General features: G+C 36.3%; 1 protein-coding gene and 1 long non-coding RNA gene across 4 annotated transcripts in view; both read left to right on the top strand.

Moving 5' to 3' along the window:
• Positions 1-21,922, top strand: part of LOC127851148 (1,5-anhydro-D-fructose reductase-like) — a 26,487-nt gene extending 4,565 nt beyond the window's left edge. The window contains exons 4-10 of the mRNA XM_052384735.1: positions 864-980; positions 1,594-1,671; positions 8,538-8,654; positions 10,882-11,006; positions 18,572-18,731; positions 19,428-19,510; positions 20,672-21,922. Of these exons, the coding sequence (XP_052240695.1) occupies positions 864-980; positions 1,594-1,671; positions 8,538-8,654; positions 10,882-11,006; positions 18,572-18,731; positions 19,428-19,510; positions 20,672-20,714 (723 nt within the window). The 3' untranslated portion in view covers positions 20,715-21,922. The remainder of the gene's footprint in view (positions 1-863; positions 981-1,593; positions 1,672-8,537; positions 8,655-10,881; positions 11,007-18,571; positions 18,732-19,427; positions 19,511-20,671) is intronic.
• LOC127851241 (uncharacterized) lies at positions 4,554-8,531 on the top strand. Of its 3 annotated transcripts, none has more exons than XR_008035711.1 (3): positions 4,554-6,444; positions 6,613-7,508; positions 7,621-8,531. It is a non-coding gene; the product is annotated as an uncharacterized LOC127851241 (long non-coding RNA). The 3 variants fall into 3 exon arrangements; XR_008035710.1 differs by lacking the exon at positions 4,554-6,444 and having other exon boundaries at positions 6,526-6,948; positions 7,341-7,508; XR_008035712.1 differs by lacking the exon at positions 4,554-6,444 and having other exon boundaries at positions 6,526-6,948; positions 7,229-7,508.
• Positions 21,923-25,367: the final 3,445 nt, after the last annotated feature.

The following is a 25,367-nucleotide window of genomic DNA, read 5'->3' as shown; positions in this document are numbered from 1 at the left end:
GCCCAGTTTCCTTAATTATTGGCCTATTTATTTTTCAGTGTCATAACACACATTTGCTAAAAGGACTTGATTTCCTTCAAATGCATACAACCATAGATACAACATGCAAATCAAGCAGATTTATACCCCTTTTAATGCTCCCTGTATGGTGGCATATAGCAGTTGAGCTGTCTGTCTGTCTGTCAGGCCGTTGATCTGTCTGCCTGCCAATCCCTCCGGTATTCTGTTTTCAGAGTTTTTTCCTTCATTCTTTAAGATAGTTTGGTATGTACCTGCATGACTGTAAGATCAAGTTAGAGTTTCGTTACGGCCTATTGATTTTTGGCAAAGTTACAGGCCAGGCTTATAAATTGTTTCTAAAATGACAGTTTTTTTTTGGATGTGAATTTTGGTGAGCGAGTCTACAAGCATGACTTCAGATCAAGTTAGAGTTTCGTTCTGTTCCATGAATTTTTGACTTTGTTACGGGCATTGGACTAAACATTTTTCTACCAAAACACTTATGGATACTGACCATATTTTTGGGTGTGAGTCTACTTACATGACTAATAGATAAAGTTTGAGTTTAGTTCCGATGAATGATTTTGATGAAAAATAAGTCCTTGGACTTTCCAATTTTCCCTAAAATAGCTGCTGTGTGGCTTCAGAGAGCAGCAGGGGACATTGTGTTTGTAAACCACATGTCAATATAGCCATTTGAAATTTTACACATGTATAAAGGGTCATAATATATGTTATGATTATTATTCCATCTAAATCAATAGTTCTAAATAGATGTGATCAATACTGTACAGACACTATGAATATGCATTAAGCCCAGATTCCTAGAGCCTGGCTCAATTATCGAGATTGTTCTGTTTTAGTTATGGAACACCTGCCACAGGCCGGACCTTGTAAGGGCAAGCTTGAAGAAGTCCCTAGATGACCTTGGGGTCAAGTACCTTGACCTCTACCTAATCCATTGGCCAATGGCATATATGGTTAGATATTAACTGAAAGTATGGTTTAATAGTTATGACAATGGCATTATTGTGCCATGTTTATTGGAGGTATAAATAGTGCTGAATTATAAAAAAACAATGGAAATATGATGAAGTATGATATGATAAAGTCTTTCACTTACGTAAAAGATAAATTAAAGTTGAATTTAAACACCCTGTAAGGGAACACCAAATATGCAAGTAAGCAATTTCTTTCCAATTCAAAGTTCATATAATTAAAGAGAATATAACTTCATTTAAATTACTATTAAATGGGTAATGTGTTACCTAAGCACCAGAGCTACAGTATTACAGTCCCTCGTCACCTTCTGGTTGATATGAGGTCTGGCTCATGATAAGGAGCTCTGGGGTTGGATCCACATTCTGAGAACAGTCTCAAGATTTCCTCCAAAAACACCCAGTTCTGGTTCTTCCAAGAAAAGTAACTTGAAAGTGTTTCAATAAGCCTTGGATGCCATTGAGCTTAATAAGACATGCTTAAACTTAACAGATTAAGGAAACCAAATTTTTGTTTGAATATTTGTTTTCTCACTTTGTGCGATGAATGATTTTACTGATGTTCCCTTCTGACTGGTACACCCCGTATTTACAGGAAGGCGAGGAGTTCATGCCTAGAGATGAGAATGGCAAAGTGGTCTTCTCAGATGTGGACTATGTGGACACCTGGAAGGTACGGGAACTCATCGAAACTTTAGGGTTGAAGATTTATTTCAGCAAGTTGTTATAAAAAAAAGATTTCATTGTATTCTGGTGTTAATAGAAACATTGTTTTAATTTCTAAATTATTAAAAAAAAACAGTGAACAGCAAACAATTAATCAACTTAACTGAAAATCACATATTGCCCCATCTAGTTTTTGACAGCTGATCAACTGATCAAAGTTGGCTCCAGCTACTTTTCCTCAAAATGTCAATTCAAAACTGAAAAAAACGCCAGTTTTTTTTATTCTTAGTTGCTGGCTACTTTGAAAAAATAAGTGGCTACTAAAACTTTTATGGAGAAAAATGTTACCAATCATATTGACTGCTTTGCATTTAATCCACCAAATAATTGGAATATTATAACAAAGACTACTAAATAACATCTTACAGAGGTACTCTTCTCAGGATGTACAAATCATGTCACAGCTGTCAAACTTGACATGCCCCATGTCATGTGATTTTTGTACACTTACGGTGTAAATTACCTAATTATCTCTTCTTCTCTGAACACCCCAAGGGTCCAAGATTAAATATATGGTGTGTTATATTTTAAATTGGTCTAAAAATGTTTGTCCAAATTATTTCCCTGGGTCTAAAGCCAGCCAATCCCTAATGCACTATTGAGAGATCAAGGCACATCACTGCTCTCTCGTCATTAGTACATCTTTAAATGAAAACAACAGAAGATGACTAAAACTATAAGTTAATATTCACATCTTAAGTGCCTAAATCAGGCACGTTTGCTGGTTTTCGACCAGTTTCTCAAGCTATATGCATCAATCAAAGAAAATAAGTTTTTTAAATTATTTTTTTATGCCCCCGAAGGAAGGCATATAGTGATCAAATTGTCCGTCCATCTGTCCGTCACACTTTGTGTTTAGATTTCGAAAAATGCTCATAACTTCCATGCATGTATATATGTACCAGGCCTTTCCATACTCACACAAATTTCGACCCCTAGGCTGTTACCTTGACCTTGAACTTAGTGTCTGAGTTTAGGTTACAAAATCTGCGTTTAGGTTTCGAAAAAAAGTCATCACTTTGATCATGCAGGGGGCATAAGTCATTCTATGGTTACAGCTCTTGTTTTAATGCCCCCGAAGGAGGCCATATAGTGATTGGACTGTCCGTCCGTCACACTGTGCGTTTAGGTTTCGAAAAATGCTCATAACTTCTATGTCGCTTCAGATAGCAATTCCATATTTGGCATGCATGTGTATATAGACAAGGCCTTTCCATACGCACACAAATTTTGACCCCTGTGACCTTGACCTTGAACTTAGGGTCCGCGTTTAGGCTTCAATATCTGCGTTTAGGTTTCGAAAAAAGCTCATAATTTCTATCAAGCGTTTATAGGGGGAAACAGTCATTCTATGGTGACAGCTCTTGTTTTCAAAAAATAAGTGCTTAATAAAAGTACTGAAAGCCATTTGTATTATTCAGCGTGCAATTCTATGGTTTCTAAGAAAAAGATTGTAAAGTGGGCACTAAAGTTTGTGTATTTACTTCTTAAGTGGTCAAGAAAAGGGATATATATTAATTACCCCATTTACTTTTTGAGAAATAGCGATTTTCACCCATTGAATTTGAAAAATATGGTGATTTAATTTTTGAAATAGATCAAAATGTAAGGTATTCCTTCTGCAGACTATACACTTTTTGAATTAAACTCCATGCAGTAAGCACGTATGCACATTTCACTTTCTTTTCTGTTTCATCAATGTAAACAATTTCTTATCAGGGATATGAATTTTTAAACTCTTGTGATGCTTTTTACTCACATACTTTCTTTAATTTTTTTTTTAAAATGTTAATTGCATGTTTACACAGTTTGTAACTCAATCAATGACTTGACTGACTTGGCTTATATTGGCTCTCGCCTTCTTGGTTTGAAAAAAAATGTGATTGATTGATTTTGGGGTGAAACAATAGGGGACATGTTTCAACCTCTCTGAGACATTTTGAGCTTGACTATTATATATGAAATATATAAAGTGGAGCTATCCTACTCACCCTGGCTTCAGCGTTGCCATTCCCGTTGGCGTTTGCATGCAAATGTTAAAGTTTGGGTACTACCCCAAATATTTTCAATGCCCCTTGACATATTGCTTTCATATTTTGCATACTTGTTTACCATCATAACCCCAACCTATAAACAAGTGCAGACAACTGTATCAAGCATTTTGACAGAATTATGGCCCCTTTTATACTTAAAATATGCATAATATTGATTAATCTATGTTAAAGTTTGCGTACTACCCCAAATATTTCCTGTGTCCCTTGACATATTGCTTTCATAGTTTGCATACTTGTTTACAATCATGACCCAAACCTACAAACAAGAGCAGACAACTGTATGAAGCATTTTGACAGTATTGATGCCCCTTTTATACTTAGCATATGCATATTATTGATAAATCTATGTTAAAGTTTGCGTACTATCCCAAATATTTCCTGTGTCCCTTGACATATTGCTTTCATATTTTGCATACCTGTTTACAAACATGACCCCAACCTATAAACAAGAGCAGACAACTGTATCAAGCATTTTGACAGAATTATGGCCCCTTTTATACTTAGAATATGCATTTATTGATAAATCTATGTTAAAGTTTGACAAAACAACACTTACCTGACATACCACAATGCACTCCACCCAAACCATCCCCACGCCCCCCCAGACCCCCCCCCCCCAGACCCCCCCCCCCCCAAATTTTTTTTTTCTTTTTTTTTTTCTTCTTATTTTTGAAAGATCATCTATTAAATGATCACACACCCACATAATACCCCCCTCTCCCCCCACCCCCCCCAAAAAAAATAAATGTTTTTATCAATCACCCAGGAACTTGCCATCAAACTGTCAACTGAATGAAAGCGTCGCCGCAGAAAGGTATTGATTTTCAAAGAGAACATACCGAAAATGAGAAAGGCATATAGTCGCAATTTTTGTCCGGGCTATTTCTCAGCAATTAATGACCTGAATTCAATTAAACTTTATGGGAAGCTTCACTACCAAGAGGAGATGTGCATATTATCAGCCGGTTCTGGTCGGATGATTTTTCACAGAGTTATGGCCCTTTGAAATTTTCCATTAACTGTACATATAGTGCAATTCTTGTCCGGGCTATTTCTCAGCAACTAATGACCGGAATTCAATGAAACTTTATGGGAAGCTTCACTACCAAGAGGACATGTGCATATTATCAGCGGGTTCTAGTCAAATGATTTTTCACAGAGTTATGGCCCTTTGAAGTTTTCTATAAACTGTAAATATAGTGCAATTCTTGTTCGGGCTATTTCTCCCCAACTACTGACTGGAATTCAATGAAACTTTATGGGAAGCTTAACTACCTTGAGGAGATGCGCATGTTATTTATGGGTTCTGGTTAGATGATTTATTTAGAGAGTTATGGCCCTTTGAAATTATTAAGTTGCTAAATCATCCATTGTATTATTTTGTCCAAAGTTATGCCCCTCAAGACGTTTCCTTTTATCTGAATATATAGTGCAATATTGTGACAAAAAAACCTTTGGGGAGCATCACCCGTCTCTGATGGTTTCTTGTTGATTGAGGCTTTAGTATGGTATATCAAATATAAAAGATTTTTGTGGAAGTAAAAATGGTTTTGTATACCATAAGCATTATATTCTATTTATTTGCATTTAATAACATTTCAATTAGTTGAAATATGCAGATACACAGCTTATCGGGGACACTGTATATTGCAGTAATAAGTTGTGAGCATTAGCTTAATAATTTAAAGAAAATAGATAAAGAATTAGATACACATAACACAACATGTACATGATTATAAGCTTTTTATTCTTTAGCAAGGCAACCAAAATTCTGCCAGTGCAGCAACCAATTGTGAAAAAAGGGACATGTTGTTGTTATTTTGTCCAAGTTATCTCTATAACATAAATATGAGGATAAACAGTGCACACACATCTCCACCTGTGCTTTCAGACACACTTTTTATAAATTTGAATGAGTTGTGTTCATTTTAAACTTGCCATATAAAAAGCTATAACATAATTTTGAAAACTGAGTTGCGTCTAAGATAATGCAATAGCAAACAACTTCAGTGCCTTCAGCGCTTTGATTTGTCATGCTTTCGGTTGTAATAAGTGTATGCAATAAAGTAATAGACATTGGTTATACAAACCCTGCATTTGACACCCAATAGATTAACAAATAAACACATGTTCAGAACAGCAAACCCAGTGACCAATTTGTTGCAATTGATTCAAATTTTTTAAACAAAGGGTAGTCAATCTAGTACCAATTAACCAAGGTTGGATTACTCACTGATTTTTCTACAGACAGACAATACTTTTTGTAAAACTATCCAGTAAACAATGCAAAATAAAGTCCCTATCACGACAAAGCAAAGTTAAATACATTTCTCATTTAAATTGAAAATGTGTTTAAGTCTGATAGTTTAAAAAATTACATGACATTACATTATTTTTGCATAGTTAGAATGTTTTATTTGTCAATAACCTACACTGATGTGTTCTGATACATGGACATTAAAAATTGGTTGAATAAAAATAACTCATGGTTGAATTCTTCAGAGCAAACACTCTAAATAGTTTTTACCTGCAGATTAACAAAGTAGTTCAAATTGTATTTCTACAGTTCATTAGAGAGTCTTTGAATGAAATCCACACGCTATGCTACTATGCCTTTTTAGATGCAAACAAAAAGTACGTCATTTACATGTACAGTGTAGCTCCAGGTGTGCCTCTGATGCATACAACAACTTAGTCATGTACATGTACAGTGTAGCTCCAGGTGTGCCTCTGATGCATACAACAACTTAGTCATGTACATGTACAGTGTAGCTTCAGGTGTGCCTCTGATGCATACAACAACTTAGTCATGTACATGTACAGTGTAGCTCCAGGTGTGCCTCTGATGCATACAACAACTAAGTCATGTACATGTACAGTGTAGCTCCAGGTGTGCCTCTGATGCATACAACAACTTAGTCATGTACATGTACAGTGTAGCTCCAGGTGTGCCTCTGATGCATACAACAACTTAGTCATGTACATGTACAGTGTAGCTTCAGGTGTGCCTCTGATGCATACAACAACTAAGTCATGTACATGTACAGTGTAGCTCCAGGTGTGCCTCTGATGCATACAACAACTAAGTCATGTACATGTACAGTGTAGCTTCAGGTGTGCCTCTGATGCATACAACAACTAAGTCATGTACATGTACAGTGTAGCTCCAGGTGTGCCTCTGATGCATACAACAACTAAGTCATGTACATGTGCAGTGTAGCTTCAGGTGTGCCACTGATGCATACAAGAACTTAGTCATGTACATGTACAGTGTAGCTCCAGGTGTGCCTCTGATGCATACAGAAACTAAGTCATGTACATGTACAGTGTAGCTCCAGGTGTGCCTCTGATGCATACAGCAACTAAGTCATGTACATGTACAGTGTAGCTCCAAGTGTGCCTCTGATGCATACAACAACTAAGTCATTTACATGTACAGTGTAGCTCCAGGTGTGCCTCTGATGCATACAGCAACTAAGTCATGTACATGTACAGTGTAGCTCCAGGAGTGCCTCGGATGCATACAACAACTAAGTCATTTACATGTACAGTGTAGCTCCAGGTGTGCCTCTGATGCATACAACAACTAAGTCATGTACATGTACAGTGTAGCTCCAGGTGTGCCTCTGATGCATACAACAACTTAGTCATGTACATGTACAGTGTAGCTCCAGGTGTGCCTCTGATGCATACAACAACTAAGTCATGTACATGTACAGTGTAGCTCCAGGTGTGCCTCTGATGCATACAACAACTAAGTCATTTACATGTACAGTGTAGCTTCAGGTGTGCCTCTGATGCATACAATAACTAAGTCATGTACATGTACGGTGTAGCTCAAGGTGTGCCTCTGATGCATACAACAACTAAGTCATGTACATGTACAGTGTAGCTCCAGGTGTGCCTCTGATGCATACAACAACTAAGTCATGTACATGTACAGTGTAGCTTCAGGTGTGCCTCTGATGCATACAACAACTAAGTCATGTACATGTACAGTGTAGCTTCAGGTGTGCCTCTGATGCATACAACAACTAAGTCATGTACATGTGCAGTGTAGCTTCAGGTGTGCCTCTGATGCATACAACAACTAAGTCATGTACATGTACAGTGTAGCTTCAGGTGTGCCTCTGATGCATACAACAACTAAGTCATGTACATGTACAGTGTAGCTTCAGACATGCCTCTACATCTGTATACTCTGATGAAGAGTAATAATGTCCACTAATGGGATCACAAAGACTTGTGTGACTTTATAGGGTATATGGTAGCTCAAGATCAGACTGCGTTAATATAAATGGCATAATACCCATTTTTAGCTGGGCTGTTTTCTGCGAAAACCCGAGGTATTGTCCTAGCCAGCTCGGTCGCCATCCACATCGTGCTAAAACCTTAACATTGGCTCTAAAATCAAAGTGCTTCCACCTACAACTTTGAAACTTCATATGTAGCTGCACCTTGATGAGTTCTACATGCCACACCCATTTTTGGGTCACTAGGTCAAATGTCAAGATCACTGTGACCTCTTAAAAAAAAACAAAAAAACAAATGCACCCACAGCCCAGCGTTGGCACCCGCTATGCGGTGCTCTGGTTTCAAGACATGGCTGAAATGACATTTCTTTACTGACTCCTGTACATTCAAGCACTACCTTTCGGTAATGACCTCTGTACAATAAGGCACAGGAAGATTGTGTGGATGTCTATACTGACTCGTGTACATTCATGCATTGTATCTTTACTGACTGCTGTACATTTAGGCACTAGAAGATTGTGTAGATGAAGGTTTAGTTCGAAACATTGGCGTCTCCAACTTCAGCAGCAGACAACTGCAGCGTGTCTTGGACGTGGCCAGGATAAAACCTCAAGTCAATCAGGTAAGGGTACAACTTCAATTCAACCAGGTATGTATAAAACCTCAATTCAACCAGTTATTAAACCTCAAGTCAATCAGGAATTAACAGGGTGTTAGACCTTAAGTCAACCATGTCAGTTATTAACATAGTGTTAAACCTCAAGTTAACAGAGTGTTAGTCTTCAAGTCAACAAGATATTAACAGAGTGTTAAACCTCAAGTCAACCAAGTATTGACAGAGTGTTCAAGCACAATTCAACCAGTTATTAACAGGTTGTTAAACCTCAAGTCAACTAGGTATTAACAGGGTGTCAGAACTCCATTCAATTAGGTACTTACATAGTGTTAGACCTCAAGTCAACAAGGTATAAACAGGATGGTAGACATTAAGTCAACCAGGTATTAACTGGGTGTTTAACCTGAAGTCAACCAGGTAACAGGCATTAACAGGGTGTTTACCTCAAGTCAACCAGTTATTAACAAAGTGTTTGACCTCGAGTTATCCAGGTTTAAACAGGGTAATAAACTTTAAATCAACTGGTTATTAACAGGGTGTTTTACCAAAAGTCAACCAGGTATTAACAGGGTGTAAAACCACAAGTCAGCCAGGTATAAACAGGGTGTTAGACATCAAGTCAACCAGATATTAACAGGTTGTTAAACCACAAGTCAACTAGGTATAAACAGGTTTTTAATTGCATATTTGCTGTGTACTCATGCTACATCAGTACAGTTTTCCTAATATGGTGATTAATGTATTTAAAAATATATTTCTTTGTTTTCTCGCAACTAACTGACCAAATTACATGTAAAAAAAACACCATAACATTAACTTCTGAATGTTATAGTTTATGGCTATTTTTATACAATTAAAAATTGCCTTATTACATACGAAAAAACAAATTTTATTGTCATTCAAAAACATAAAATTTAGTTCTCATTGTCATAGTTTGGTCAACTGAGAATCACATATATTTTTACGGTATTATTGTTGTTTATTTTTGAACTGTAATTATATTCCCAGAACTCAGAACTTTCATTCATATTATCAAGGAGATGAAAAGCTTTCATACTAAGAATTTCTCTAAATATAAATATTCGCGAACTATAAAATGCTATTTAAGCCCAACTGATGTGTACAGAATATTTAAACAGTAGTGTATAGAAGGCAAAAATTTATACCATACAATATAACTTGTTAGGCTTTTACCTGTTCACCAGTTACAATTAATGTGCCAACTGAAGTAGATTCAATAGTAGGTAACAGTTTTATTACTGTTACTTTGTATAAGATAGTTTGCCTCTAGTTATAAATTTAAACTGCTGTTGTATGCATTTTTTTAATTAGTATTTTTGAAGTTTGTGTATGACATATTACTGTTTGGGCTTTTTATGCCCCCCTTCGAAGAAGAGGGGGTATATTGCTTTGCTCATGTCGGTCTGTCGGTCGGTCTGTCCGTCCACCAGGTGGTTGTCAAGACGATAACTCGAGAACCCTTGGGCCTAGGATCATGAAACTTCATAGGTACATTGATCATGACTCGCAGATGACCCGTATTGATTTTGAGGTCACTAGGTCAAAGGTCAAGGTCACGGTGACCAGAAATAGTAAAATGGTTTTTGAATGATAACTCAAGAACGCATACGCCTAGGATCATGAAACTTCATGGGTAGATTGATCATGACTTGCAGATGACCCCTATTGATTTTGAGGTCACTAGGTCAAAGGTCAAGGTCACGGTGACCCGAAATAGTAAAATGGTTTCCGGATGATAACTCAAGAACGCATACGCCTAGGATCATGAAACTTCATGGGTAGATTGATCATGACGCGCAGACGACCCCTATAGATTTTGAGGTCACTAGGTCAAAGGTCAAGGTCACGGTGACCCGAAATAGTAAAATGGTTTTCGGATGATAACTCAAGAACGTTTACGCCTAGGATCATGAAATTTCATAGGTAGATTGATCATGACTTGCATATGACCCCTATTGATTTTGAGGTCACAAGGTCAAAGGTCAAAGGTCACCCGAAATAGTAAAATGATTTTCGGATGATAACTCAAGAACGCTTTTGCCTAGGATCATGACACTTCATAGGTACATTAATCGTGACCCGCAGTTGACCCCTATTGATTTTCAGGTCACTAGGTCTCTCTAAGGCCGAAAGAATAAAAAAATATGATTATTTGTCTTTTGTAAGTTGTAAAGTAACTTGTGTGACAGTATTTGATTTGTGAATTTTTTAGGTTGAGTGTCACCTTCACCTTCAGCAAGAAAGATTGCTGGACTTCTGCAATAAGAATGGAGTTGTTCTGACGGCATATTCCCCATTAGGTGCCCCTGGAACATTTGGGGCACCTGGGTCCCAGAGGTGAGTTTACAAAGCTGTATACATCAACTCATTCTTAGACTAAAGAATAAAGTATGGACTAAGAGCCATAACATTGATAATGTCCTGAGCAAAATGTTCGAAATGATAATGATTTAGAAAGAGGCAACTAATGCAAAGCTTGACTCCAAATTCGCGAATATTCCAATATTCGTAAGTCGTATAGATATAAGTCTACATATTGTTTGGTGAATATGGAAACTATTCTATTTGATTTATAAATGTTTGAAGGTTACTGTAGTTCAAGGCAGAATCATTTGACATGTTTGAGTTTCCTCCAAGAATCAAGGAGCACAACACACATTTTAGTAGCAATTGGTTAGTAGGCCCTTTCTCATTGCATACCTTGGTTCAAAGTTTGTCCACAATTGAAAAAAAATCAGTGCTTACTCAATGCAGAAGCTAACTAAGCTGTTACCTTTATTTTAATCGCTCAAATTGGAGTTGCAAAAATATTTGTTAGATTGAAAAATAGTCAAAATAATAATATTGTTTCTTATGGTGGATATAAACAACACTGCTCAGAAGCTGTAAGATCACTAAGGCAAACTGTTGTTTGATTCTTATGCATGACAAATCAAGGGAATGTCTTTTTTGTGTGCATATTACACCTATAAATTGAAAATGGTTTATACAGTGCAATATGTTCAATCAAATAAGTTAAACAGTAATACTGCTAAGACATGATTTAACAAGTTATATCAAAGTACTGACAGTACTGGTGTGACGATGCTTTTGAAGAGGATGGATATATACAAGCATCAATTTAAGTTGATCTACATCATCACAATTGTGTATGTGGGTACGAAAAAAAATTTTGGTACACAAATTTTGGGAACGAAAAAAATTATGCCAAAAAAAAATTTGGTTACGAAAAAAAGTGGGTCCGAAAAAAATTGGGTACGAAATTTTTTTTGCAACAAAATAAAAATTGGGTACGGAAAAAAAATTGGGTATGAAACAATTTTGGTACGGAAAAAAATGGGGGTACGGGGATGTAGTTCCCCTGGGGAACTTGACCCAAAGTCAAGTCACATATTTAAATCTAGGCCATGTCAAACTCAAAGTGTCAAAGTCAAATGAAAGATGCGTTCATTAATTATTGTCCCATTGTTCACTACTGCTGTGAGTTTTTATATAATATAACTGATGACCATCGTGTGAGAGAAAATTCACATTATCTTAGTATATCAGGTTTAGCAGCCTTTTAGATAACAAAGTAGGCTAGTTTTCAATGTCACTTCTGGGGATCAAACCCACAGCACATCCTCCTGCAATCAAAGATGACACTCTACCACTAGGCTTTTAGGAAGATACTGACATTTTTCTATCCTTCATCAGAGCAACCAAACTAAAAATTAAGTCAAATATTGCTGACTCGGTATTATTGAGTCAGTTCATGAGAGATAATGGAAGATGCCTCCTAGCATCGCCTTAAGCAGTAATCAATTCTCAACAAGAAAGTGCTGGAGTCATTGATCCCGAGGGACCAGAAACAAGAGGGCCATGATGGCCCTGTATCGCTCCACTGTTTTTGTATGTGAAACAAGGGCTGTTTGTAAAACCTGCATGCCCCCCATATGGGCTGTCAGTTGTAGTGGCAGCCATTGAGGGAATACGTTCTTTGGCACTGTAACCTCGACCTTTGACATAGTGACCTGAAAATCAATAGGGGTCATCTGCGAGTCATGATCAATGTTCCTATGAGGTCTCATGATCCTAGGCCTAAGCTTTCTTGAGTTATCATCCGGAAACCATTTTACTGTGTCAAGTTACTGTGACCTTGACCTTTGACCTAGTGATCTGAAAGTCGATAGGGATCATCTGCGAGTCATGATCAATGTACCTATGAAGTTTCATGATCCTAGGGCGTAAGCGTTCTTGAGTTATCATCCGGAAACTATTTTTCTAAGTTGAGTCACTGTGACCTTGACCTTTGACCTAGTGACCTAAAAAATCAATGGGGGTCATCTGCGAGTCATGATCAATGTACCTATGAAGTTTCATGATCCTAGGCATAAGCATTCTTGAATTATCATCCGGACACCATTTTACTATTTCGGTGCACTGTGACTTTAACCTTCGACCTAGTGACCTGAAAATCAAAAGGGGTCATCTGCGAGTCATGATCAATGTACCTATGAAGTTTCATGATCCTAGGCATGAGCGTTCTTGAGTTATCATCCGGAAACCATTTTACTATTTCGGGTCACCATGACCTTGACCTTTGACCTAGTGACCTGAAAATCAATAGGGGTCATCTGCGAGTCATGATCAATGTACCTATGAAGTTTCATGATCCTAGGCATAAGCGTTCTTGAGTTATCATCCGGAAACCATTTTACTATTTCGGGTCACCCTGACCTTGACCTTTGACCTAGTGACCTGAAAATCAATAGGGGTCATCTGCGAGTCATGATCAATGTACCTAGGAAGTTTCATGATCCTAGGCCTAAGCGTTCTTGAGTTATCATCCGGAAACCATTTTACTATTTCGGATCACCATGACCTTGACCTTTGACCTGAAAATCAATAGGGGTCATCTGCGAGTCATGATCAATGTACCTATGAAGTTTCATGATCCTAGGCCTAAGCGTTCTTGAGTTATCATCCGGAAACCATTTTACTATTTTGGGTCACCTTGACCTTTGATCTAGTGACCTGAAAATCAATAGGGGTCATCTGCGAGCCATAATCAATGTACCTATGAAGTTTCATGATCCTAGGCATAAGCATTCTTGAGTTATCATCTGGAAACCATCTGGTTGACGGACATATTCCCCCTCTTCTTCGAAGGGGGGCATAAAAGCGTGCAATGCGCATGGGTTGAAATGTACTCAAGCATGTGACTTTCTCTTTCTATCCCTCATCCCACTGGACATTTAAAGTTGGAAGGGTGAGATATTTTATATATAAATTTGGCCCCAGGGGCATAATTTGAACAAACTTGGTAGAGAACTATAAGATGTCACTACATACCAAATTTGGTAGCCATAGGCCCAATGGTTATGGACAGGAAGATTTTTAAAGTTTGCACAAAAGAGGCTTTATATAAGCATATGTTCAGTTTTTTGACCCCCGGGGCAGGGTTAAATTTGAGCCCAGGGGAATAATTTGAACAAATTTGGTAGAGGGCTATTAGATGTCACTACATACCAAATTTAGAAGCCCTAGGCTCTATAATTATGAACAAGAAGTTTTTAAAGTTTGCACAAAATAGGCCTTATTTAAGCATATGTTCATTTTTGTGACCCCCGGGGCTGGGTCAAATTTGACCCCAGGGGCATAATTCGAAAAACTTGGTAGAGAACTTTAAGATTTTAATACATACCAAATTTGGTAGAAATAGGCCCAATGGTTATGGACAAGAAGATTTTTTAAGTTTGCACAAAATAGGCCCAATATAAGCATATGTTCAATTTTGTGACCACTGGGGAACGGTCAAATTTGATCAAAGGGGCTTAATTTGAACAAACTTGGCAGAGGACAATTTTGATGTCACTACATACCAAATTTGGTAGCCCTATGCCATACGGTTATGGACAAGAAGGTTTTAAAGTTTGCACAAAATAGGCCTTTTTTAAGCGTATGTTCATTTTTGTGATCCCCGGGGCAGGGTCAAATTTGACCGCAGGAGCATAATTTGAACAATTTGGTAGAGGACTATTAGATGCCACTACATACCAAATTTGGTAGCACTAGGCCCAATTATTATGGACAAGAAGATTTTTAAAGTTCGCACAAAATAGGCTTTATATAAGCATATGTTCAATTTATTGATCCCCGGGTCGGGGTCAAATTTGATCCCAGGGACATAATTTGAACAAATTTGAAAGAGGTTCACCCCAGGAACATTTGTGAGAAGTTTTATCAGAATTGGACTTGTTGGTTAGGAGATGTTTAAAAAAAAAGTATACGCACGGACGCACGCACGACGGACACAGGACCATGACATAAGCCTCGCTGGCCTCTGGCCAGTGGAGCTTAAAAAACTTGATTAATGTTCGAAATAAAATAATTTGATTAATGACAATACTATTATTTGAGCCATGTCACAGGGAAAGGGCAGTCTAATCAGTATCCAATTAAACTATTTGTTATTGTCAGAAAACCGCTTTTAAGCAAACAGCTTTCAAGTAACTGCAGGCTGATCTGGATCCAAACTGGCCACAATCGCCTTAATGTCTCTTTTACTGTGACACAGTTCATTTGACTTAAAAATTATATTTAATACAGTCGATTGGTGTATAAATGATAGCTAAGGACTTCGGGGCTCATTTCAACGTAAATACCATGCATTCAGTAATTAAACCTTTTAACCTCGAAAGACAAATGTCTTTCCTATTGAAACATGCCAGCGGTTTTAAAATTCCGACAAATATTTTTTGTTTACACCGCACATTTCCGGGTAAACTGATTCAGCAGTTACCGGATCGCTTAGGTTTGTATCGAATTACACTTGTATCGTGTTATTTCTTTAAATTTTACCCAGCATTTGTAAAACATATTGCAAGATATGTACATTTCCTGAAAAGGAACTTCATTTCTGCGTTTAATAAGACCGAGTTCATGGAAATTGCTGCACAATTGAAGAAGTTATGGTTGTTCAAAGCTATGCACCCTATATTCGGGTCGTTTTGAGTTGAATACCTTGTTATATATATAGATTTGATAGTGAAAACTATGTTTTCAGAGAAATCGATTTTTCTTTATAGTTTTATTATTTTTCATTCAAAATGATGTGTTTACTAATAAATATCATAGCCACGCGCCAACCCACATGTGTATTGGACAACTTCAATTGAGTTTTCATTTAGTTTGAGACAACCCTTACATTCCCGAATATGTAGTCGCCACATGTCCGTTATTCACTTAATCACGAGTTGCAGCTCTCATGCTTATTTTATGTGGTACGCATCAATTTGGTTTCTGAGCATTCTTGCTGTTAGAAAGGACACATTATACTACAATATTACATCAATGAACATAATGTTTACCAAACAAAATCTGCAAAATTCAGGAAATCATACGTCTTCACATTTCCTTTCGTCACAAAAATGGTGGGTACATAACGTGACCTTGTTTTGCTTTCGAAAAAAGAAACAATTGTAAGTTAAACATTGATACACGTCAACTGAAACATGAATCGACTGAACACTAATAGGCATTTTGTATTCACTATAAATCTTCACATAAATAAAAGTATTTTGCAATAAACTTTTAACCTATCCGTTACTCACTAAAATCTGCTATACACCAATCGACTGTACTAAAATAGAAAGAAGAAATAATACAAACCCGTAATATGAGTAAAGACTCACTCTCTTAGTAATCAATGTTTTCAGGACATCTTGGTGATCTGCAAATCCCATGTTTATGTTGATATAGGGTATCATAGTCATTCAATAAGTCGCACAATGCTCAAATACAATTTCCAAAGCAAAATGTGACTTAAATTGATAACTAACAAGAGCTGTCTCCAACGGAAGACATATGCCCCCAAAAAACGCTTTTTCGAAAACTAAACGCAGATTTCGAAACCTAAACGCTGACCCTAAGTTCATGTTCAAGGTCAAAGGGGTCAAAATTTGTGTGCGTATGAAAAGGCCTTGTCCATATACACGTGCATACCAAATTGAAGGTCTGAATCAACATATAAGTTACAAGCATTTTTCGAAACCGAAACGCAAAAGTGCGACAGACGGACAGAAAGACGGACGGACAGTGCGACTGCTATATGCCATCCTACCGGGGGACATAACAAAGTAAAGTTTTGATATAGGACAATAACAATTCAACATGCACAACTTCGTTTTCCTTTGGAAAAAAACTAAATTTTTCGATGGTTTAAGGGCCGTAACTCAGGAGTGTCTTAGTCAATTTGGCTGATTATCCAACTTGATCTACATCTTATAACCTTACATATTTGCATGAATTGTGGCAGAGATCCTATGACATTGGCTCGAGTTATTGAGCGGAAACGAGAAAAAACACATTTTTTTATATGATTCAAGGGCCGTAACTCAGGAGTGTCCGAGTCAATTTGGCCGATTATCGAATTTGACCTAGATGTTATTGCCCTACAGATTTTTATGAAGTGTGGCACAGATCCTATGACATTTGCTCGAATTATTGAGCAGAAACGAGAAAAAACCAATTTTACGATGATTCAAGGGCAGTTACTCAGGAGTGTCTGGGTCAATATGGCCGATTATCGAACTTGACCTAGATGTTATTGCCTTACACATTTTCTTGAAGTTTGGTGAAGATCTGATGACAATGGCTCAAGTTATTGAGCGGAAACGAGAAAAAAACACACACTTTTTCGATGATTCAAGGGCCGTAACTCAGGAGTGTCTGGGTCAATCTGGCTGATTATCGAACTTGACCTAGATGTTAGTGCCTTACACATTTTCAAAAAGTGTGGCGAAGATCCTATGACATTTGATAGAGTTATTGAGCGGAAACGAGAAAAAAACTAATTTTACGAATATTCAAGGGCCGTAACTCAGGAGTGTCTAGGCCAATTTGGCCGATAACGAATTTGACCTAGATGTTATTGCCTTACACATTTTCATGAAGTTTGGTGAAGATCTGATGACAATTGCTTGAATTATTGAGCGGAAACAAGAAAAAAACCAATTTTACGATAATTCAAGGGCCGTAACTCAAGAGTGTCTGGGTCAATTTGGCCGATTATCGAACTTGACCTAGATGTTATTGCCTTACACATTGTCATGGAGTTTGGTTAAGATCTGATGACAATTGCTTGACTTATTTAACGGAAACTAATCCTGACGGACGGACTGACTGACTGACTGACGGACGGTGCGATTTTAATATGCCCCCAGAACCTATGTTCTGTGGGCATAAAATACTAGTCAAGCTGTCAAGTCTTAAGATCCAGGAAGTCCTGTATTCATTCACATCGAATGTATCCTTCGAATTCAATCCATTGGTTACATTAGCGGAGATTTAGTTAATAAATAACTCATATATCCTAAATGACAGTTTCTAAATAGCCAAACAAGCCGATGTATGCTGTAAGAAAGTTTTGACACGAGTGTGAAGATTCATGGGCGCCGCCATTGTTGTATGACCTTGAGGGGTGTGTAGAAATACCGAAATCCTCGTAATTACCGAAATCCCCCGACCCCCCCCCCCCCCCCGAAATCTTCCGAAATCCCGCTTAATATTGATTATTTATCAAAATACTGCGGATATTAATATAGAATATTGCAAAGTACAATACAATCACTTATGAAACATTGTTTTTATCCAAGTTTGATAGTGAAAAACTAAAATATATAATTTCGGTAATTACGGGGATTTCGGTATTCTCGAACCGAGCTTTATCTCAATCGGACTGGCTCGGTCTTTTACAAAGGTTGCCATTGTGAAGATTTTTTTACATGGTATCATAACTTAAGACGATGCTGAAACAGTATGCTGAAACAGCATCGTCAAAAAGCAATATGTCATAGAATATTTAAATTAATAATAACTGACTTATATTCTCACTTAGGGGCCATTGATCTGTATTTCAGTGAACAATTTGTGCCAGTATTACAAGAACCCAAAGTATTAGAAATAGCAAAAACCAAAAATAAGACGCCTGCGCAGGTTATACTCCGCTTCCTTCTGCAGCTAGGTGTGAGTGCGGTGCCAAAAAGTGTGAAACCTGAGAGAATACAGGAGAACTATCAAGTAAGTTTTGTAAAGTCATTGTTTCATGCTTTCCCTGTGTAGTCATATCGGCTTTTATCTTAAAATTAGTTTCTGCACAATACCTCAAGAGCCATTTTACATTGATGAGCTAAATTGCTCTGCTGGTTTATTGTGAGGAATGAAAGATGTCTATTCATTGTAATGTCAGCGGAAGGTAACATGGGCTTGTGGCATGATTTTTTATCAATATATTATCTAGAGAGTTGATAGGATAATGTAAATTAGGCTATTAGATAATCTTGGCAGAGGATTAGCATATATGATTTTCAATCAAAAGATCAAGTGTAAGATAATGATGACTTTAGTGCAAATGGGGTTTGATGGGGTGGGGGGGGGGGGCAAGGACGAATACTCGTATTTTATTTCTCTATTTTGTGATTTGTGATAGTCATCAATTATATTTGGATTGTTTTGTTAAAAGCAAAAGATCTGTTTGTGATTTGTGATAGTTAGTTTTAAGATAAATGTATGCAGCTTAAACAACATTATGTTATGAAACAAATTTAAAAATAGCAGATAGGGTTTGTATCTATTGTTTTTAATTTAAGTCAAAGTTTTGGAAGGACAAAATTGTGTAACACTATTGAGAAAATTGAAGTACATGTATACTTGGAATTTAAGGCAATAAAAAATCCTCCCATGACATGATGTAACAGTTAGTTGTTGTGTTTGCAGGTCTTTGACTTCAGTCTCTCGGAGGAAGAAATGCAGGCATTGAAGGGCCTAAATAAAGATGTCAGACTATGTTCAGAGCCAGTGTATGTATATATAGATTGTAGGGTTTTAGTAAAGTCATTAGACACACAAAACAAGTGGTTAAATTTAGTAATTATTCAAAAGTTTGAATAATAAAATGAGGCTCATCATATTTTAATTGTTAGTTCCTATGTTAACAATTAATGTAAATTTAGTCTGATTTCTGTATTCAAACCCTGTTAAAGCTGGTAGGACTTAAATAAAGGTGCCAGGCATCAATCAGACACAATACAAAACATTTGTAAGTACATGTAGATTGTAGGGCTTAAATAATATGTAAAAATTAATACATGTACATTGTAGGGCTTTAATAAAGATGTAAAAAATACATGTACATTGTAGGGCTTAAATAAAGATGTGAAACAAATACATGTACATTGTAGGGCTTAAATAAATATACTGAACAAATACATGTAGATAGTAGGGCTTAAATAAAGATATTGAACAAATACATGTAGATTGAAGGGCTGAAATAAAGATATTGAACAAGTACATGTAAATTGAAGGGCTTATATAAAGCTATTGAACATATACATGTACATTGTAGGGCTTAAATAAAGATATTGAACAAATACACGTAGATTTCCGGGCTTAAATAAAAATTTTGAACAAATACATGTAGATAGTAGGGCTAAAATAAAGATTTTGAACAAATACATGTAGATAGTAGGGCTTGAATAAAGATTTTGAACAAATACACGTAGATTTCCGGGCTTAAATAAAGATTTTGAACAAAGACATGTAGATAGTAGGGCTAAAATAAAGATTTTGAACAAATACATGTAGATAGTAGGGCTTGAATAAAGATTTTGAACAAATACATGTAGATAGTAGGGCTTAAATACAGATATTGAACAAATGCATGTAGATAGTAGGGCTTAAATAAAGATATTGAACAAATACATGTAGATTTTAGGGCTTGAATAAAAATATTGAACAAATAAATGTGGATTGTAGGGCTTAAATACAGATTTTGTACAAATACATGTAGATTGTAGGGTTTAAATAAAGATTTAAAACAAGACTATGTAGATTAAAGCTTTCAATAAAGAAATGTAATATATATCTTGATTTTATTACTTAAATGTGCTATTAATATAGTATTTTTGATAAAACGATAATGGTTTCTATACTATTGACATGATTCTTTTATCTTTTTTCAGTGCTGTCGAACACAAGTATTACTCATTCAACGACCCCTTTTAACTGCTGAACATTTACTTGGGACTAGCTAAAGAAACTTCAGCGTACAGTTTATATAGTATTGACATACCTGTACGCTGAAGCCAACCCCGTATCGAAAGTCAACCAGAGTCGTAACATATTTATGTCACGCTATAATTCAAAGAATGCTCATTTTCTTGGATACATTTCTAGATATATTGGTGAATGAATATAAATTACTGCATCGAGGAATATTTTAAGGTTCAAATGTTTCAAATGCATCTTACAACTGATTAAAAAAGCTCTCATCGGTCTGAAATTCACAATTTTGACGCCATTGTCGCTTTGTCACGTGACGAATTTTCATTTGGATACTTTCTGATCGGCCTTGACATTTTTTGCTGAAATTGTAAACATTACTTTCGTTTTCTGAAATCTATTATTTGTGATTAACAACTTACGTCTGGTGGATTATAAGACTGATTTCAGTGTGAATCAGGTAGTTTCAAATAATATTTACTTTGAGTTTGTATTTACACTACAAACTGTTTACAAAACAAGCCAGAATAATCTAAAATACCGGGAAATGTCATTCTGAATTTGAAAAACCTTGAGCACATGGTATGTTACTAAAAATAGAAATAACGTCATATGACCGTGAAATCTCGGGAGATTCGCATTTCAAGAAAGTCTGTCACATCGCTGTTTTTCTCCATATGTAAGAGCAGAATAGATAAAGTTTAAATGTTTAAGATAGTATTTTGTGAAAGAATATATCAGTTAAATGTGAAAAATGTCAATCTTTCCGATCAAGTGGTTGATTTGGGCCAATAACTGCATTTAAAAGCTGTTTTGGACCGGTCTTTGTTAACTGTCAACTTTTCGGGAATTTCTGGTTGACTTTCCTAATGGGGTTGGTCCATAACTATAAAGTCGCGCCAAAAGTCGCGCCAGTCAAAAATCATAAAAAGCGACATTTAAAGTTATGGTAGCTAGAACTAACTTGGGACTTAATTGAAAGTGCCTTACTACATGCTACGTTCATCTTACAGCATTTGTTATTGACATTTATGATAATTCGTATTTTGGATTCACATTTTATGAAAATTCTATTTACATCATTGTCTGTATTCATAAAATACATTTAATAATATATTTTTTCTGATTATGTACCGAATTTTATTAAAAAAAAAATGTTTTAATTTGTATTTTATTCTTAAATTTTATGAAAAATGAAAATTTTCACAATTGATATTATTCATTGTCACTGAAGATCGCATATAACCATGCAAAGGCTAACACAATCGAATGTCTTCATAGTTTCAGTTAATTACGCTATGTTATTAATCATTATTGCATATGAATCGATAAGCATGCAACAGAGATCACATATATTCGACTTGTCATTGTTAGCTCATCTATTAAAAAAAAATTATGAGCTATTGTCATCACCTTGGCGTCGGCGTCTTCGTCGGCGTCCGGTTAAATTTTGTGTTTATGTTCACTTTTCTCATAACGTATCAAAGCTATTGCATTCAAACTTAGTACACTTACTTACTATCATGAGGGGACTAGGCAGGCAAAGTAAGATAACTCTGGCGTGCATTTGGACAGAATTTTGTGCCCTTTTTATACTTAAAAAATTGAAAATTTGGTTAAGTTTTGTGTTTAGGTCCACTTTTTTCATAAAGCATCAAAGCTATTGCATTCAAACTTGGTACACTTACTATCATGAAGGGACTGGGCAGGCAAAGTTAGATAACTCTGGCGTGCATTTTGACAGAATTATGAATTATTTTATACTTAGAAAATTGAAAACTTGGTTAAGTTTTGTGTTTTGGTCCACTTTATTCCTTAAAGTGTCAATGCTATTGCTTTCATACTTGCAACACTTACTTACTTTCATAAGGGGACTGTGCAGGCAAAGTTATGTAACTCTAACTGGCATTTTGACAGAATTATGGCCCCTTTATACTTAGAAAATAGAAAATTGTGTTAAGTTTTGTGTTTTGGGCCGCTTTATTCCTTAAGTATCATAGCTATTTCTTTCAGACTTGGAACACTCACAAACTATCATCAGGGGACTGTACGGAACAAGTTGCATAAATCTGGTTGTCATTTTGACGGAATTCGACCCTTTTTTGACTTAGTAACTTTGAATATATGGATATGGTTAAATTTTGTGTTTACATCCACTTTACTTCTAAAGTATCAAGGCTATTGCTTTCAAACATCAAATACTTTCATACTATCATGAGGGTACTGTACCTGGCAAGTTGAATTTTACCTTGACCTTTGAATGACATTGACTCTCAAGGTCAAATAATTAAATTTTGCAAAATAGCCATGACGTGGTTATTTATGAACAGATTTGAGTGATACTTTGCCAAAACAGTTCTTACATGACATACTACAATAGACTCCACCCATACCATCCTCCATGCCCCCCCCCTTCCGAATCCCCCTCACAAAAAACAACAATTTTTTGTTTTCATTTTTTTTTGGAAAGATCATCTTATAAATGAACACACCCTCACACTATACCCCCCCCCGACCCCACCCCACCCCACCCCCGCAATTTTTTTTTTGGAAACATGGTAAACAAACAAAAATATTTATTTTTATTATTTTATTTTTGAAAGACCGTCCAACTATCTCACCCAAGAATCCCCCCCACCCAATTTTTTATTTTATTTTGTTTTTGCATTTTTATTTTTTTATTTTTGGAAGATAATGTAATAAATGACCACACACCCACACTTTACACCCCTCTCCACCCCACCCATCCATCTTTTTTGATTGAAGTATTGAGATAGTTCCCTTCACCTTTAAAAAGAAAAATAGATGAGCGGTCTGCACCCGCAAGGCGGTGCTCTTGTTTGGAATTATTCTCATCTGATATTTATGTTGAAACTCTCCTACTTTTCTTGTTAATCATAAGAGGCATGCACGTAAAAAATATTGAAGTCAAGGTCTTTTGCACCATGTGTTTCGAATCAGGGTACGGATTCAACAAAAAGGTGGCCTTTGAATTGTAATAAGTTGGAGTAGATACCTTTTTAGACTTAAATTGGTTTGGTAAAGGGGGCTATGCATGAGTCACTTTGTCGGTCTGTTTGTCTGTCGGTCTGTCCAAAATATAATCGGATCTTCACCAAACGTGGTCACAAGTTGTATCTAGATGATGTTTAGCCCAAGTTTGAATATGTGGCATGCCGTTTCAAAAACTAGGTCACGGGGTGACTAAGTGCGTTTTAAACAGAAAGTTTGTCCGGACCATAACTATGTCATTTAACGTTAGCTTTTAAAATGACATGATACATTTGTTCACCATCATGGGATGGTGTGTCGCGCGAAAGAATAACGTCGATATTACAAGGTCAAGGTCACACTTGGATTTCAAAGGTAAAATGCTTGTCCGGGCATAACTTTGTCGTTCATTGTGAGATTTTAAAATCATGTTGCACATTTGTTCACCATCATTGGACGGTGTGTCGCGCGAAAGAATTACGTCGATATCTCCAAAGTCAAGGTCACACTTTGAGTTCAAAGGTCAAAAATGGCAATAAATGAGCTTGTCCGGGCCATAACTATGTCGTTCATTGTGAGATTTTAAAATAATTTGGCACAGTTGTTCACCATCATCGGACGGTGTGTAGCGCGAAAGAATTACGTCGATATCTCCAAGGTCAAGGTCACACTTTGAGTTCAAAGGTCAAAAAATTGCCATAAATGAGCTTGTCCGGCCATAACTTTGTCGTTCATTGTGAGATTTAAAAATCATTTGGCACATTTGTTCACCATCATTGGACGGTGTGTCGCGCGAAATAATTACGTCGATATCTCCAAGGTCAAGATCACACTTTGAGTTCAAATGTCAAAAATGGCCATAAATGATCTTGCCCGGGCCTTAACTATGTCATTCATTGTGAGTTTTTTTTTTCTAAATAATTACGTTCACAGTCATTGGACGGCGTGTCATGCGAAAGAATTCAAAAATTCAAAGGTCAAAATGGCCATAAATGATAATGGCATAATAATTCTTAAAAATCGCCATAAATTAGCTTCTCTTGTTTTGTGAAGACAGCATGCAAAATAGTCTGTGTCAATGCAGCATGTGGGAGTATACGTCACGTTTGTGACAAAGCTCTTGTTTTTTTTACTACAATGTTACTTTAATAAGTGAAATTAAGTATTTTGGTTGTGGCTAGTTTTTGCTTTCAGTTATAGTGTGTCTCTCCAATTAAGTGGGATAACTACCACAAATGTTTCATATTTAATAAAATCAAAAGTTCCTGCATTACATAATTGGTTGAATTGGTCGAATAAATACAGATTTATTATATTGTCATCATACACCAATATTTTATATGACGGCTTTACGAATTTTGTTAGTTATCGAGCCTTTTTTGAAGCCTTTGGCGAGGTTACTAACACATTTTATGGACAAATTGAATTAATCATGGAATGAAATGACAACACGTTTCATTTTTTTTTCATTTGCTGTTAAATTAGCCAAGGAAATTATTATAACTGAATAACAAAACGTTATTACAAATCGGAAAATGTTTACATGGCGTGGTGTCACTTTATGTAACGTCGTTTAAAGTAAAAAAAACGTCACGTTACAGATCGGTCAAACAGAAACTCGCAGAAAGCTATATTATTACACCAGAGACGTAGATAACTAAGTCT

The sequence above is a fragment of the Dreissena polymorpha genome, chromosome 1, assembly GCF_020536995.1.
Source record: "Dreissena polymorpha isolate Duluth1 chromosome 1, UMN_Dpol_1.0, whole genome shotgun sequence".
NCBI lineage: Eukaryota > Metazoa > Mollusca > Bivalvia > Myida > Dreissenidae > Dreissena > Dreissena polymorpha.
Note: the sequence above shows the minus strand (reverse complement) of the source record. Positions and strands in the feature narration are given on the sequence as shown.